This window comes from Nuphar pumila, chromosome 9 (assembly GCF_984573655.1).
Source record: "Nuphar pumila chromosome 9, dmNupPumi1.hap1.1, whole genome shotgun sequence".
Lineage (NCBI taxonomy): Eukaryota > Viridiplantae > Streptophyta > Magnoliopsida > Nymphaeales > Nymphaeaceae > Nuphar > Nuphar pumila.
The window spans coordinates 5619244-5636412 of record NC_143257.1 but is presented as its reverse complement, the minus strand read 5'-3'; the positions used below and the strand labels follow the sequence as shown (position 1 = coordinate 5636412).

General features: G+C 36.8%; 2 protein-coding genes across 4 annotated transcripts in view; one reads left to right on the top strand and one right to left on the bottom strand.

The window, feature by feature from the left end:
• Positions 1-1516, top strand: part of LOC149828291 (pectin acetylesterase 5-like) — a 36666-nt gene extending 35150 nt beyond the window's left edge. For 2 of the 3 annotated variants that reach the window (XM_090016806.1, XM_090016805.1), the window contains exons 9-12: positions 81-158; positions 258-363; positions 458-603; positions 869-1516. In XM_090016806.1, the coding sequence (XP_089872932.1) occupies positions 81-158; positions 258-363; positions 458-603; positions 869-976 (438 nt within the window). In that variant the 3' untranslated portion in view covers positions 977-1516. Of the gene's footprint in view, positions 1-80; positions 159-257; positions 364-457; positions 604-868 lie in introns of those variants that run through there. The other variant, XM_090016807.1, reaches the window with a different exon arrangement.
• A 5488-nt stretch (positions 1517-7004) lies between these two features.
• Positions 7005-15131, bottom strand: LOC149828290 (very-long-chain enoyl-CoA reductase-like). The gene is made up of 4 exons (XM_090016804.1): positions 14930-15131; positions 14690-14729; positions 7367-8121; positions 7005-7260 (listed from the first exon to the last, which is right to left on the bottom strand). The coding sequence occupies exons 1-4, from the start codon at positions 14996-14998 to the stop codon at positions 7192-7194; spliced, it is 933 nt and encodes a 310-aa protein (XP_089872930.1). The 5' UTR covers positions 14999-15131; the 3' UTR covers positions 7005-7191.
• Positions 15132-17169: the final 2038 nt, after the last annotated feature.

The window sequence follows — 17169 nt, the reverse complement described above, 5'->3', positions numbered from 1 at the left end:
TATAAGAAATGACATGAAGGTATTTTATCTAGTTGGTTGTCTAATTATAACATGACTTCTTGCTTCGAGGGGCAATTTAGTGCTTCTTTCCAGAATACATGATTGGAAGCATACAGACTCCACTATTTATTGTTAACCCAGCTTATGATTTTTGGCAGGTAAACATATTTTCATTATATTTGTTAATTCCACACTTCTTTTTTTTCCAGTTTAAACAATATGTAATCCAAATTTCATCATTTGCTTTACTGTTTCAGATACAAAATATTTTGGCACCGGATAAAGCAGATGCAAATCACTATTGGGACAAGTGCAAACGGAGTATCTACAATTGTACACCAGACCAGGTGCAAGTACTGCAAGGTTGTAATGTCATTTGAATTTACTGCTGAAGAACTATCCTTAAGAAGAGATTCTTAATCTGTTAGTGGTTTTTCACTCCATGATTTATTGACAGGATTCAGGAATAAGTTACTCAGGACATTAAGTGGATTGTCGAACTCCAGATCCACAGGCATATTTGTGAATTCTTGCTTTTCACATTGTCAAACATGGATGAGCAGCACATGGAATTCACCGGGATCACCAAGACTGAGCAACAAAGTATGGGTACTAGCCTGTAGTTGTATAAGAAAACAGCTTTTCAGTCTCCTGTTCTCCTTCCATTTTTCTTGTTTCTGAAAAATCCATCTTATGGCTGACAATAGTAGGTTAAGTAAAATGATTGGGGATGTTTTCACTGAGGTTACAATGAGCATGTGCTTCCTACTACATGAAATCTTACCATATTCAAAATCTTGATTGGTTTAGATGGTAGCGTTTCTTGTTTCTTGGAGATGAAATAAATAGCTTTTATTTTGGTGAACAGACTATTGCTGAAGCCATTGGAGACTGGTACTTTGACAGAGAGGAAGTGAAGCTAATCGACTGTCCATATCCATGCAACCCTACTTGTTACAACTCAAATTTTCTATAGATGCTGCGTGGTTCTCATGGCCAATCATTTTTCAGAATGGCCCTTTTCTTTTCTTCGTTAAGCACTCAATCCTAAGAAATTGTCTGCATCTGAGAATTCAAATCCTTTCTTCGAACAAGGATCTCTCAGATTTCTACGTCGTTTTTTTTCCAAATTTTGAGCCATGGTGGATGCTTTTTAAAAACCAAAAGGGTGGTTCTTTCAAGATGATGATGTATCACCAGCTCTAGACCAATCTATGTCCAACCAATCAAGGGCAAAAGTGATAAGGTATCTGCTGATCCTGTGCTTTCAGTGTTCCTAGACTAGTCTCAGAATCTCCTACGGACCATGGAGCAGATGGGTTGCTTTGTAGGTCCATCTATTGCTTTTCTAGTATTAAAAAGATTCGAATTTTCAGAAGCTACCACCAATGATATTGTGGCTAAACTTTGAGCAGTATAGAAATACTACTTTCTCATTCTGTCTTGTTTCTATTTTATTTTTGTTTGCGATTTGTAATCTGCACTACTAAGATTAATCAAAATGGTATTATTTCTCTGTGCTTTGTGCCAACCAGACATACAACAAAATGTGCACTTTGGTCTGGGTCTTCAATACACCTTGTCACTGTTTAGATGTACTTGTCAGCCGATCACAGCTACCCTCGATTGTAAATTACAAGATGCATCAGTTGCTAATAATTGTAAATTCCAAATACCTTGTGTAGTGCATCCTCGCATCAACCATCATAAGTTTATCAGAAGTTTTGTTAATTTTGTAACTTGATTGGCATAGGCAACTTATGTATAGCCATGGGTAGGAATTGAGACCATACAGATGTCTTTTACACAGTTGAATTAGTAGGGATCGGCTTTTGAATCATTCGATTCTGACATGTAAGCAGGTTTTTTTAAGGGTCAAAAAATTCACGCCCACAAAAATTTAAATTTGTAGCATTATAAAATTGTATTTTTTCATCCAAAAACACGAACCAAGGATCAAATACATCTGCATCACTGAATGGCCAAAAAATGGTGTCTAACACCAGTGTACTCGATATATATAATTATTGAGCTGAAAATCATAGGTTTTAGATTTCTTTTGTAGATTAAATCTTATGGATGTGATCTACAAGTTTTGTTTAGTGGAAAATGAGTTTTGAATCATATTATTGCGGCATATAAACAGGTTTTTTAAGGGATTCAAAAATTAACATTCCACAATGCACTAAAATTTTATGACTCAAAAAATTCATATTTTTGGATCAAATAACACGATCAAAGGATTGATCCTTAGCAAAAAAATCATCCTCAAGTCATTTATGTGGTCAGATTGAGTTGATGAAGCCTGACCATGTGATTTTCAGCTCAATAGTTTCATAAAATTTTAGCCTTCACTAGTACTAAATATTAACCCATATATATATATATATATGAGAAAGACCTCGATCACGAAGCCTTCAGAGTATCTTTTTTATAGGCACCTCTATCCATAGGGGGAATTCGCTGCAGAAAGATCCCGCCCAATGTCCCCCTCCTTCCCCACAGCCTGCCGACCTGTGGTTGAAGACTATCAATAGTAATATCCATCTTCTCCCAGTTGGATGTAGACCAAAAGAAGAATTACAGGTGAAACATTTTTATTGTATCTTTTGATCTAAACTAAATCAAAACTTGGGTCCATGAACACCATTTTTGACTGAATGGAGACCTGAACCATAGTGGGTCTAGGCCCATTTGATCTTGTTCAAGACCCTAGCTAAAAACCACTTCGTATTGGTTAAAAAAAGTATCGGGTTGTCTTGTAAATTAGTATGCACCTTCATGCATTAATAAGGTAACTGGCATCGGATCAAACCTCACTGGCGCATGGCTGTGTCCGTAGCTTTCAGAGATGGGCCACTTAAGGCAGGGTGGTCGTGGGGTCCCACCTGGGGTTTTCCTCCCTTCGGCGAGTGTTCCTCATCATAGAATATATATAACTGGCATGGTCACCGGAGAATTAAAAGAGCAGCCGGAAGAGCAGCCGGCATAGCTGTTGGTAATTTCCGCCTCTATTTGATGGCAGTAGGATTGAGGATCTGGAGGTGGCAAATGCTATGCCATTTCCATCATTTACAAAACCTTCTTCCCAAACAAATTCTGGTGCCTAGTTCTTCTCCGGTGCCGTCCAACGGACAGCTACCAAACATAGCCTTATACACCATAATCACATGATTTCAAAACATATTTTTGATTAAGTAAACTATATGGAGCATATCCATAAGACTGCAGAAAACGTTCAAAAAATGTGAAAAAGGCTGGTATACTTTAGTGTTGGTAGCCGATCTATATATCAAAGGAGAGCAGATCAACCAATCAGGTCAAGGGTCCCCCTGAAATTAAGGTTGCAAATTAGTAGGCTCCAGGAAGAGGAATTTGCAAAATTTGGCTGTCCCGGATCCAAACTGACCCGACTCCCCAATGTATTTTGGGAACCGAAACCTGATCCATTTGAGTCCCTACCTGACAGTAAGCTGTTCATCTACTCATTCATCCAGTAGATGAACGGCATCTAACCACCCCGGCTGGAGCCTTTGCTCTCAGACACCCATTACAGGTGCTCTAGATGCCCTTCATATAGAGCATCAAAGGTGTTGAAATTCTTCATGGGGCGTAAGTGAGGCAGAAGGAATCCAACCATAGTGTTTCAATGCCGTTCATCGCAATGGGTCGACGGCATCAAAGAGACCCTGATGGTAAACCGTCAAGAATACCCCTGACCTGATCTGCTCATATGAAAGCCATGGTTGCAGGTACTCTAATCAACTCAGGTCATACAGATACGTTGGCCATGGCTTAGCAAGAAAGGTGTTTTGGATTTCATTGTTTTTTATTAGAAAATAAACTTTTATCCTAAAATCCTGGTGCACTGCATCCTGTGGTTTTTTAGTTTCTTGTCTACACATCAAAAATTTTAAATAATGTATGTATTCCACTAAAAGGACCATGGAGATCACGTCTATATATTCAATGCAAATATTGGAAAATCCATGGGGAGTATGGTATCATCAAGAGCATTTTATATTTACAATTGTGCAAATAAGATAGCTCTATGATGATGTGAATACCATATCAATGAGTTCAATCTCACCTGTTCATGGATTTTTAAGTGGATTGAACAATCAAATGGAGCTTTAGCATGGTTCATTTAGTACAAATGATGGTATCAATCAAACAATTTAGATGTGAAAGGCCTTTTTAATACGTTTTGGTGCAATCTAGATTGTTTATTGTGTTTCTTATGTAAAATATAATTTTTCAATAGAAAATGAGTACTGTACCACAAAATTATGCTTTTCTCCAAATGTCTTACAATTTTCACTATTCTTCCTGTATCCAAAATTACAAATATTTAGTTTTAAAAAGTCCTTTTTACCCTTTGCACATGCAGACTTCTTAAATATGTAATTGTTTTTTGCAAACATATATATATCTATCCGATCAGACATCGAAAACTTTTATTTTTACACTCGTTAAAAAGCTAAGACATAGGCCTGTAACTTTCTCATTTTGAGTCACAAACAAAACTCTTTTAGAATTTTCATTTTTGAGTTTCAAAACCGGAATAGAAACATGCTCAGCAGATTGGAACAACCGAATAGTCTATCTTTTAGAAGACGTTTCAACCCAAAAAATGAAGGATTTTGGAAAAACACAAAAAAGAACAATGAAACTAAACAAAAATATATTTTCAACGGTACCTGATTCACTGGAAATCGATGAACATGCATTGATATACAACCCTGACATCATTCTTAAAACAAGAGATAAATAGGCACAATTATGCCTTTTCCGTATGTTTTATGTTATTTTCTAGCCTCATGCGCCATAAATATAAAAAAACAGCAAAAATTACATAGATAGATCAGGACATTAACTTTTCAACACCACCAAGATCATCTTATAAAAGATAGACTATTCGGTAGATTTTGAAAGAAATTTGCATATTTATGAGGAAGTTTGTGTGTGTGTGTGTGTGTGTGGATTTCTTTATATATAATTGCAAAAAATGGCATTTGGCGGTGCTTTCAAAGCGTTGCTAAAGGTCACAATTCCACTGAAATCTTTAGCAACTCTCAAAAGTGCCGCTAAAAAAATAAAATAAAAAATGTTGAGTGCATCCTCTAAGGTCTTTAGCAACGTTTTGAAGCATCGCTAAAGGTGCCAGCGAAATTAGGACCTTTAGAGGCACTTTCAAAGCATCGCTAAATGTCAATTTTTGCACTTTTTAATATTTTTTTATGGGGACTGTCAATCAGTTGTGTGATATATATGCGAACAAAATATTTGGGACAAAATCTATATATATATAAGAAAGTCGGCATATTTTGTAGGAATATTGTATATTTTACCACGCGAACTTCTACCTAAATATGTATAAGGCAATCCACATATATATAAGGAAGTCTGCATATTTTGAGGAAATCTGCATATGTTGTCATGCAGAGTTTCTCCTAAACATGTGAATTTTATTATATATATGCAGACTTTCTCCTAAATATGAAAAAATAAATAAATTATCGAACAATCTATTATTCAAAAGATGTTTCTTCTCAATTGCTCACCAAATCAAGGTAATCTTAGTATCGTTGGAAAATTAACAACCCTATTTATCTATGTCCTTTTTATTGTTTTTCTAGATTTCTTGCACAGGTGGCTAAACATAACATAAAATAGACATAAAAGACACAACCATGTTTGTTCATCTCTTGTTTTAGGAACGTTGTCTGGGTTGTATCGTAATGCCCATTCATCATTTTTCAATGAATTAGGTGTCGTTGGAACGGTAATTATGTTTAATTTATTTATAATTTTTTTTAAATCTTTCATTTTTTTGAGTTGAAACATCTTCTGAAAGATAGACTATTCAGTTGTTTCAGTCTGCAAAGCATGCTTCTATTCCAATTTTGAAACTAAAAAACAGGAACCTAAAAAGGTTTTCGGTTCTGACTCAAAATAAGCCTATGTCTCAGTTTTCCAACAATTATGAAAACACAAGTTTTCGATATCGGATCAGAGAAATACAAATCTGAGAACATACACTCTTATGTAGAAAATAATCACATATTTGAGAAAAAAATCACATATATTTGAAGTCGAAATGTGCAAAAGTTAAAAAGAACTTTTTAAAATCAGATGTTTGTGATTTTGGACGTAGAGAGAATATTGAAAATTGTAAAACATTTTGAGAAACACATCATTTATGCGTACAGTATTTTCCATTCATTCAAATGAGCAATTTGAAAACCTAAATGATTCTAACACATTGCAGAGTTGGTCATTCCAGATTTGCAATTCTTAAATGTGGATTGCGCCAAATTTTCAGTGAGCACACCACGAGAGAGAGAGAGAGAGAGAGAGAGAGAGAGAGAGAGAGAGAGAGAGAGAGAGAGAGAGAGAGAACTTTCCCCGTCAAGGCTTGAGTTGAGACTAGCACAAGTTACGAAATAGTTGAACATAATTCAGAAGACTACATTATGTGCAGCATCATGGTGGGCATGCAGCCACCTGCCTGACAACCATTCATCTTGGCATTGTTCAAGATGGGTGCATTGTCCATCTTGAGAAATGTTGCGATGGATGGTCAGTAGTAGTGGAGCCACTTCATAAAAAATGGCCTCAATTCAAAATCAACAAAAGGTTCTAGATCAACACATTTCAAGACAGGTCTAAAATGATATAGTTGAAATCACATTGAAACACTTGAAGCTAAGATCATACCTCAGATTGATTCAACTAACTTCAGGAATAAGTTTAATAGGAAAGTTTAGATTAGTGAAACAATACAATAAAGTAGTTTTCTTTTCCAAAAGTTATTCAAGAAATAGTACATCGAGTTTTATATGTTCTTTTTTTTATCAGTTGAGTTCCTTTTACCAATATTTTGAAATAAATTGATAAAGTTAAAATGTTTTCTTGTAAAGAATTTTTCCTTTTAATGGCTCGTGGATTACAAACCTAGATCGACCCACAGTTTGGATATAAGTTGAAGGCAACAATGGAAATTGATGAATAGTTTTTCCATCAATTGAGCTAAACACTTTTGAGAGATAAAACAATAGCGACCAATTAAGATTGTTTCAACAGATAATAACCTACCCTTAACAATAGGAAAAAAAAAGGAAAGAGATTCTTCCATGATCGTTCAAACTTCAAAGAACAAGGCCACCAGAAAACCATGCCAGGAATGACTCAGAGAAATGGTGGAAGGATCACCCATCGTCGTGGATATTTTGGTCTTCCGTCTTTTCCGTCAAATATCTGCAAACATATAATGATGATTATAAAAAAAATGAAGATATATGGCAATGATATAAACTAGAAACAGAGAACCTACAAACATATAAACAGTCAGTAACAATCTTGCCTTCTTCAGACGACGATGTTTTGCAAGAGCCCAGTTGGTCATGATCATTGCTGCCACCACAAGAAATACGTAACCTGCGACAGTCTGCGTAGCAATGTTGAACCCAACCCACTGATAGATCTCAGTGGTGTAGTTTGCACAGGTCACAATGTTGAATAAAAACCCTCTTGGGATCTGATAACCTCCACTGCCATCAGGGCTCCTAAGGTTCCTTAACATTATATGACAGTAGAAGTTTGAGGCCTGGCAGATCAACCCGAATGCAAAGCCAATCTTCATTTGCTGATCACTTACAGGGGTATAGAGGGGATGGTTTACATAATAAGCTATGTAAGCGCCAAAAGTCCAGTAGTAAGCACAATTTCTGAACACATTAGAGAGTGGTGAGGTTGCATGGCTAAACCTATGAACAAAGAATGTCTCCATGATACGCTTGAAGTAATGGAAGCACCAATAGTACATAGCATAGGTCTGAACAGGGTGAATTACACGCGGTCCCTTGTAACCAAAGTACTCATAAACAGAGGTAAAATAGAAAATGGGATAGATGATGAAAGGGCCCAAGTACTCCCAAAAGAAAAGAGTACTGTATAAGACCTGAGGACCCAAATCCTTAAAGACCACGGTTAGTTTTTCGCCATCACCCTCAAAGTAATCGCAGACCTTCTTTTTGGAGTCAAGGACAACGGCCCTCCCCTGTGAGCCAGGTTTCTGGGGGAGTGTGAGACGCTGTCTGGAAGGATAGTACTTTTTAACTGCATTGAAAGAAAGAACGGAATCAGGCCAAAGTTTCAGACCCATGGAAAAGGCTCAAAACTTTTGGCAAACTATAAAATCCCACTTGAATGGAAGTATTCAACACTTGAACAAAAAGAAAATTTAACTGGAAATATGACTATGCAGATGGGGCCAACACTGGTAGAACAACATAGGTATATATATAAGGCAAAGAAACTTTAGAAGAATCTAATGTGTACTAAAGTATCCAATCCTTTTATCATGGAAAATGGAAGCACACACGTCAATTTCCAAAGAAAAATATAACAAAAGGCACACTATTTACATCATACATAAGGACCTTCAAGGATTGGGAAATTCAACAAATACAAATAACTACTTCGATTACAGGTACCGGATTAAGCATCACAAATATCCATATCAACATAATATAAGGATAGCAATCTCTTGGGAACTTAAAATGAAGAACTAGGTTTTCCCCAGAAAATATTAGAAAATTCTGAAAAGGAAAAAAATTAAGAGGGTGAAATTTGGAAAATCTAGGTAGCAACAAAATAGCATCATAAATAACAAATAACTAATTATTACTCTATTTGTATTGCAACATAATTTTTCAATTTAACTTGAAAGTATCATAATTATTCAATTTACTACGTGTATGTATTACTACATTCCGAAGAAAGGCAAGCCAATAGTTGGTGATTGCTATTTGGAGCCAAGGCACTAATTATGGAGAGTGGAGCATCATGAGCAAAAAAGGAATGGTGTCCACATTATGGACATTAATATGCATATTAGCACTGGATTCCTTGAAACTTGGCAACAATGAACAACTGCTGTGATAATTGACCAGTCCAACCATTCAACAACACAAGTTTTCTTTCCAACGATTTAGCTGTCTAATGTTTCCCCAGGTAATTGTTTGGAGGTCATGTAGATTCGTAATTCTTACCTTTGCTTACTACATTATTCTTCTCCTCCTTGTTTTTTCTTTATATAACTATATTAGCTTTTCATAATGCAGTTACATACACACCCCTTGGAGGTCCAGGTTGTAATTAGATTGGATCCTTATTTTAGGGTCCATGTCTCATATAAGGTCTATTTGGAATATTATGTTGCATTTTGGGTTTGGTTCTTGTATTGTGATCCATTGTGCCTGAGATTTAGGGCTTGCTTCCTTTTATTTGGATCTTAGAACCACTATGGGGTGGTAGCTTGTGTTGGAAGGCTCACCCAAGGCTATAAATAAAGGACATTTTTGTATTTTCTCATTCTTGAATGACAACCCTTGCAAGAGATTTTCTACTTTAGAGATTTCTCTTTGGGTGGTTCCCTACCACTAATTAGGGAAAACCGCTGGCTCTTGTGAGTGGATCCTTCCATTCATTAGAGAATAAACTTTACTCCATCCCCTCTCCACCCTCTCCCACGTTATTCCACTTCTCTCCTCACTACTTAATTTCCCCAAACCATGCCAAAAATAGCCTAAACTACAAGCCTAACCCATACTACATCCATCCTAACCTTTTCCCTTTTATTTCCTGTTCAAAATTCATCAAAAAACCTTAGTTATTCATATCAAATGCCCTCAGTGTGACCTATTTTTTTTGTTTACTTCGACAACTCTCACTTGCTAAAACAAGTTGAAAGATATAAAGTATGTGGTTTGTATATCAAGGGTTCAGTCAAGGAAACACCATATAATGGGTGCTTTATGTTCTAAATATATTACATACAGTCAGGTGATGAAATATATATATATATATATATATATATATATATATATATATATAAAGTTCAAAAGTTAGACATAAATGGCCCTGGTTGACCACATCCAGGGTTAGGTTGACCGCACTGGGTGCCGCACCCGCATCGCGTCGCATCGACATGGGTGTGGCACCCAGTTGGCCAAGTCCCTGTAACATAGGTGTCATAATAATATGATCAAAGTAGGGTTTGAGCGCACAACAGATACCATGTCATGGATCATTTCTATTTTTTGAGGGCCTCTTCTGACATTGAAACTTTGCAAAATTTCCAGGCCTTGTATTAGGGCTTTATACTCGGTCATGTTATGAGTGCATTGAAAGCTGAGCTTGAGAGAATAGAGGATCATTTTCTTCTCAGGTGTGACCAGTAGAATTTCAATCCATATGTCAACCATGTTTTTAGAGCCATCGAAAAATAAATTACAAACTGGAGATTGTTGGATGTTGTATATGCGCTCATCAGGAAAATCATCTTCTGCTTTGATTTCTTCGGTCAAGGGAAAATCTGTCAGATGGTTAGCTATGGCTTGGCCTATGATCGACTTTTGAGAAACATACTCTAAGTCGTACTGCATCAGAAGAACTTGTCATTTAGCAATTCGCCCATTGAGAAAAGACTCTATACTGCCCTGCAGGGGTTTGGCATATGTGAAAGAAGATGTCTGAAACGGACCTGAAAAATTTGGGGTGTTTACAAATGCCCTTCTTTGTTGCTAAGCCGGTTGAAAGTCGAGCTTAGTAGCAAAGAAAAACACACCAAATTTCAAAAATAAAATGCCCCAGTCAGAAAAGTTTGACTGGGTATGAAAGAATTGATTGTGACAGTAATCCTCACAAAGTGAGGTTGCAATAGGTGAGAAAATGAAATTCCCTAAAGCTTGGTAAAGGGAGATTGATAGAAAATAAGCTTTTGAAATGGTTTCTTGGTGAAAATTCAGGTTTAACCCTTAACCTGGATGGGACGAAAATACCTCATGAAATGAGGCTCATGTTTAACCCTTACCTGAATAGAGACGAAAATACGTCATAAAATGAGGCTCAGGTTTAACCCTTACCTGAACGGGGACGAAAATACCTCATGAAATGAGGCTCAGGTTTAACCCTTACCTGAACGGGGACGAAAATACCTCATGAAATGAGGCTCAGGTTTAGCCCTTACCTGAACGGGATATGAAAAATATGGAGTCCTCGAATGAAGAAACCATGATGGGACTTCCGAATTTTATACAAAGAATCCGAAAGGGGTTGCAAAAGGCAGAAAAAATGAGGGTCCCTAAAGCTTGAAAAGGGATTAAAGAAAATGGGGGCGTCTCATGACTGAAACTAAAATGAGCTTTTGCGGAAAACCAGGCTCGACCTAGAACCTGAAAATAACTATCTATGGTGGGACAACGGGGAAAGCAGAAAAATGTGCAGATCTGAGAGCCTGGGTGCTCAGACCGAAAAGAAAAAAAGGATCTTGAAAACTCTGGATTATAAAGTCCTAAAAAGGGATAAATGAGGCGCCAGGATATATCAAAATGAAATCAAGTTTTTATTTCATGTCAGGATAGCCAAGAAATATTGCCAATAAGATAAAACTGTAGCTGATTCAAATGTTGAAAATGTGCACGTATGTGTAGAAGATATTCCCTCTTTTACCCAGAGTATTTCCTCCAACGAGGTTAACTCTATAGAATCAATGGTCAAATTCGAATTTTGTTATTGTTGGGCTTCTTCAAGGAAGTTATCCATTTTCTTGATATGAAAAGAGAAGAAATATTCTCAGTTTTATAAAAGCAAATGCTGAAAAGACATTGATGAAAGAATTTTGCATAAGTAAAGATGATTCATAGCAATTTCGGTAGTTTGATATATGAGGTTTTCCCATGATGATCTTTTTGCACTCTTTTTGAGACATAGAAATTGAGTTCTCTTGAGGTTTGGCGGGAGGTTTGGCTTATCGACCTTCAACTTGGAGATATTTCAAAGCTTCCCTAGAAGAGCACGTCACATTCTCCTTCAACTCGGAGATGATCAAAGCCTTCTTTGTCCTCAAGGATTAAATTTAATGATAGTGTCTCTTTGATTGAAAATCTTTTGATGATAATCAAAGATCAAATATCTTTTAGGGTTTGTCGGGAGGTTCATCGCATTAGCCTTCAACTTGGCGATGATCTGAACTTTTCCCTGGAAGGATACGTCACATGCTCCTTCAACTTGGAGATGATCCGAGTCTTCTTTGTCCTCAGGGGTCTAACTCATCCATTAGTCTTCAACTTGACGATGATTGAGAGATCCCTCTTGCAAATAGTTAATTATGTTTGCCCTTTTGAGGAAATTGAGTGGATCCTTTATCGCTCCGGATATTTCCACTACCTTATTGCTAGAAAATTATCTTAAAAAAAATGCGTCATAGCTATGATCAACATCAATTCGTTTTTGGCTTTTCAAAATCATTAAATGTTCCTTTGCGGTCATATCAAGGATTTTTCTTCATCCTTTTGGTTGACCAACAGAAAAAAACTTTGAATTTTGATCTTTTTTGTAGAAAGTTTTACCTTTAGTTTTCATGAATAAATGGCTCTTGGCACAACATGAAAATGAATGTAGGATCTCAGATTTCCATCAGTACCAACAAATTTCTCCAATTGTAGAAGTTAGCTTCGCAGTGATGAATAGAATAAAAAAGAATGAACCACCCCCATCCATACATTAATGACAAAAGTGTATCAAGATGAAATGTTGAAGTTCCTCTAATATCCTTGATACATGTACAAAGAACCATTTAATTATATAATGCTCTAAAATAAATTAGACATAGAATAGGTCTATAAAACAAAAATGCAATTGATCGCTATGCTGGAAAATATTGAATCACCAAAAGAAGCAAAGTGAGAACTTTTGACAACTAGAAGGTATGCTGTCATAGAAAATATAAAGTCTTGAAAGAAAAAATAGCCTCCGTTTCATTATTACTGACAGCCGTTTAGATGGGGTTACGGGGCTGCAAGGGTGCTGGCAAAGGGGTCGCGGACCTGCTGCCACAAGGCCTATATGCTTATGCGGGTCTGGTCCTCCGGACCAGACTACTAAGTTCACCATGCGAATCTGGTCCGATTCACGGTTTGAACCAGACCGCGGAAGTGGTAGGTTGGGGCTGAAACAAGCTGCCAAAAAGGGGCAGTCGGTTAATACTACGGATCTGGGTACTAAGGGGCTCGGTCAGGGGAGTCTGGTCCATAGGACCCGACTGCTGACACACATACACAGGTCTGAACATTTTGGTTCAGACCTAGACCCACAAGGGTCGGCCACACATGGCCTGGGTGCCTAGCATCACACGGCTGGCACCCGGCTTCTATCAAGTGGAAAACCAAGGTTGGCAATGCACTCAGGTCTGAACCTTTTGTTCAGACCTGAACCCAAATGAAGTTAGCCGGAAGTGGCCTGGGTGCTCAGCACCTAGTGCCGGAAGTGCCTAGGTAAGTGGGGAAGCGCACTTCAGAAGCGTGAAACGTCACGCTTTCGAAACGCACGGGGAAGCGCGCTTCCCATCATGCTTCCCCCGTGCTTCCCCAATTTTTTTCATTTTTTTGTATTATTTATTTATTTATTTTTATTTATTTTTTTGCTTCCCCCTCGCTTCCTAGGTCGTTTCCAGTTTGCTTCCTAGGTCGCTTCCGAGACAATTCCCGATTCGCTCCTAAGTAGTCCCACGCTTCTCGCTTCCTAAAATTTTGAAAGTGCCTTGCTTCCTGCTCTTGCTTCCTGTATCGCTTCCCGCTCTCGCTTCCTCAACTGGCAACCATGCTCCGTACCTCCCTGAATTTTAGCTTTCAAGAGAAGATAATGAGTTTTTTTTTCCTTTTTGTATTCTTTCCCTTTCTTAATTTCCTTCAATTTTCCTTATCTTGTTGACTATTTTACCACGCTTCAAATTCCTCTGGATGTTCCCTATATATGAAAATATAGAAAAAGAAAAGAAGATGTTCAAATAAAAAGTTTTGGCCACCACAAAGAAAACCATGATGAATTGTTTCATTTGGCTTCTTGTCCTTTTCCTAGCCAAAGAAAGAAGAAAAGCTTACTGATCCAGAATTCCTTCCCCCAGTTAACGCTCTACATTGTCAAAAATAAAGGGATAGAGAATATGAATTTTGTAAATGCATGTACAATTAATCCATGAGATCAGTATAATGTAATAAAAATATAAAAACCAAACCTCCTTACAGAACTAGAATCAAAGACTCTGTTTACTTGAAAAGGCCATAACAAACAAAGTAACACAGAGATGTAATGACATAAAGCATGCATGCATGGCGTGCACACACACAAACATTCAAATATTTCGCAAAAAATAATAATTTGCTTGTAAAGAGATGAGATCACAAAGAAAGCAAACGCACACTTCAGTCGACAGAACACACAAAGACTCCCGTGTTCTAGAATACACCACCTCTGTGATCCAATCAATCCTTGTCAAAAAAAGGAAAAGAAAAAACTCTCTGGTCCACTCAACCTTTCATAGTAACAAAATCTCTGTGATCCACTCAGACTTCCATAGTCAAACAGCAATCAAAGGCTAAGTAGCCTCTCAGCTACAAACTAGAACTACAGTAAAATAAGCATCACAACAGCAATTTAACACTATGGTTACAAAATCCAGAACATGACCCGATTCACAATCATCTCCACCACAACCACCACCGTTAAAACAACCACTGTAAAATAGCATTTGGGTCATATAAAGGTCAGATCGCAATTCACGCCAACTGCAGAACCGAAAAACGGAAGCAAAGCCAAAGAAAACAAAGAGAAATCCTGAACTCACTCCGGTGATGAATTGCAGCCTTTAGATCATCAACCGTTGCCTAGACATAAAAAACAAAGGCAAATCGAACAAGTTAGAAAGGTACCCAAAATCAGAGAGAGAGGCAAATCCAACAAGTTAGAAAGGTGCCCAGAGAGAGAAGCAAATCCAACAAGTTAGAAAGGTACCCAAAGTCTTAGAGAGAGAGAGAGAGGCAAATCCAACAAGCTAGAAACAGACCCAAATCACACAGAGAATTACCGATTTCAAGAGCTCGACTCCACCCTTAGTGATTTCTCTACCACTTCTAGACACCACACTCACCCTCATCTTCACAGATACAGCAAGAAATGCTGAGAGAGAATGAGACCAAAGAGAGAGCAGAGAGAGAATGGATCTAATGAAAGAAGAGGAATGGCATTCAGTATATATACTGAGAGAGAGAGAGAGATGGTTTTCAATATCCACACTCTACAAACACTTATGGGCCAATTTCCAGAGTTGCAATAACAAAGGCAAATAAATAAGCAGAGGGAGTTATGAATCTGGTTGGGGGTAGTGCCCTACCAACCTTTGTGTACCTTTCATCCCATTATTAAAATCCCCACCATTCGAACTTCAGTGAATCGGCCCATTTTGATACTGAACCGAATCCAGCTGAATCAATCAAATTTTAAGCAGAAAATATTAATATAATAGTAAAAACTACTTTAAACTATTTTAAAAATTACTTAAAAATAAGCCGAATCAGCTCGCTTTTATCAACTTGGCTGATGTGATACGATTCAGGCCTATTCACATTTATATTGACAACAATGATTTCCCCCCATTTGGTCCTCAATCCATCATTTTGACATAGCATCATGTCCTTCGTATCATCTTGGTTGAGGTACGTGGGTAGCTTCCATGTATCATCAATTGACAAAGCATATCTTTTCTAAAATGTGATATTTTGAAAAAAAAAACATTTTTTAGGATAATATGGAGCAAAACATCGGTGCATACAAAGGATTAATGTTTGCTACCCATGTGGGTAAAGAACTCCCTAGCAAAAAAAACTTTTGATATATCTGACTCTTCATGTAACGCCCTAGAATTCTTAACTCCTAAAATTTAGGGAAATTTTTGAAATTTTAACAGTAAATCCTTTTTCAGAATACAAATAATAGTTCAACGAAAATAATAGTTTGAAAAGAACAAGTGGATGAACCCTAGACAAGTTACAAGTGAAATTTTTAACAACGAATTAGGTCCCTAAATGTCTTGGATTGGGGTTCGCATTTTCATACATCCATTAAAACTATGAAGATTTAAAACAAGGTTTTATATAGAAATAGTATTATACAAAAGTCCTTATACAAAATGTCAAGAAGTGTTAAGGAGCGAACAACAGAGAAGAAAATTTCTTGATATCATCACGTCATCGTTTGCAACATCCGTCTAATCGTTATATATATCCCATAAAACGAGTCAGACTCATGAAAACCTGGTAAGTGCAATGATATCAGACAAGAGAACAAGACTAATATCTGCATTATCATATTTCAAAAATGTTGAATCATACATAATTGAACGAACTGCAAATTGGTATAAGCGGTGTATCATTTCTAGCTTAAAGAAACATAATGAACATCATAGCTTTGTTTCAATGATTATCTATTTATGGGTACTCACAGGATAAAATAGTAGAAACAACTGAGACCATTCGAGGGTTTATTATTCTATGTAAATTGATAACACCAATAACTAGCTTAGTCTAATCCAAAAAAGACAAATTCTGACACTAGGAGAGAATTTTTCAGAGACAATAATAAATAAGACATGCATCATAACTTTTGTAGAAGTTATAAGATCTACTACCTAAGATAAAAATTGGTAGCATTGTTCCTTACTCTGATTACTAGAGACATCAAGCCATTGTCACTCGCAGAGCGTAATTGTTAACAACTTTGTCCATCAAAGGTTGTATCTCTTATACTATCTCTTGATAGAACTGAAGGTTGAGTCAGAGTATCGAGTCTTCTTTTATCTAATAACATATTCACCATACTCTGATCTTTTAAACCAAATTGAACAACTTGTATGTGAAGATGATCTGTGCATTTGTACGGGATTATCTTATAATATTGTGCACTAACGCATATCGAGGTTTGTCATAAACCTTAAATCATTCATCAGTGTATGAGCATATCGTGCATGTATGATAGTGTAACATTTATAATTTTTCAGTAAACTTCTGAATAACAATATAAGGCATTTTTACATAATTTTATTATATTGACTTGGAATATGAAACAAAAAGGATTCTGTAGAGCCAATTATACTTAGGACATATATATCCTCAGGGATATATCCTCAAAACGTTCAGAGAACCATATTGCGTTCATTTGGCAAAATGAGAGAATTTTGCAGAGAAAATTTGTTTTGTCTCGTCGAGGCAAAGAGAATGGTGTACTCACTTTTTTCACAAAAAATATTGGTGAAACCTCAAAAATGTGTGG

What these genes read in the sequence shown, in the direction of transcription:
- LOC149828290 (XM_090016804.1), bottom strand. Translation starts at nt 14,998, where the DNA reads ATGAGGGTGAGTGTGGTGTCTAGAAGTGGTAGAGAAATCACTAAGGGT. An exon ending in GGCTGCAATTCATCACCGGA is followed by an intron (nt 8,122 to 14,689) that starts GTGAGTTCAGGA and finishes CTTTCAATGCAG; the next exon opens with TTAAAAAGTACTATCCTTCC. An exon ending in AACATCGTCGTCTGAAGAAG is followed by an intron (nt 7,261 to 7,366) that starts GCAAGATTGTTA and finishes ATATGTTTGCAG; the next exon opens with ATATTTGACGGAAAAGACGG.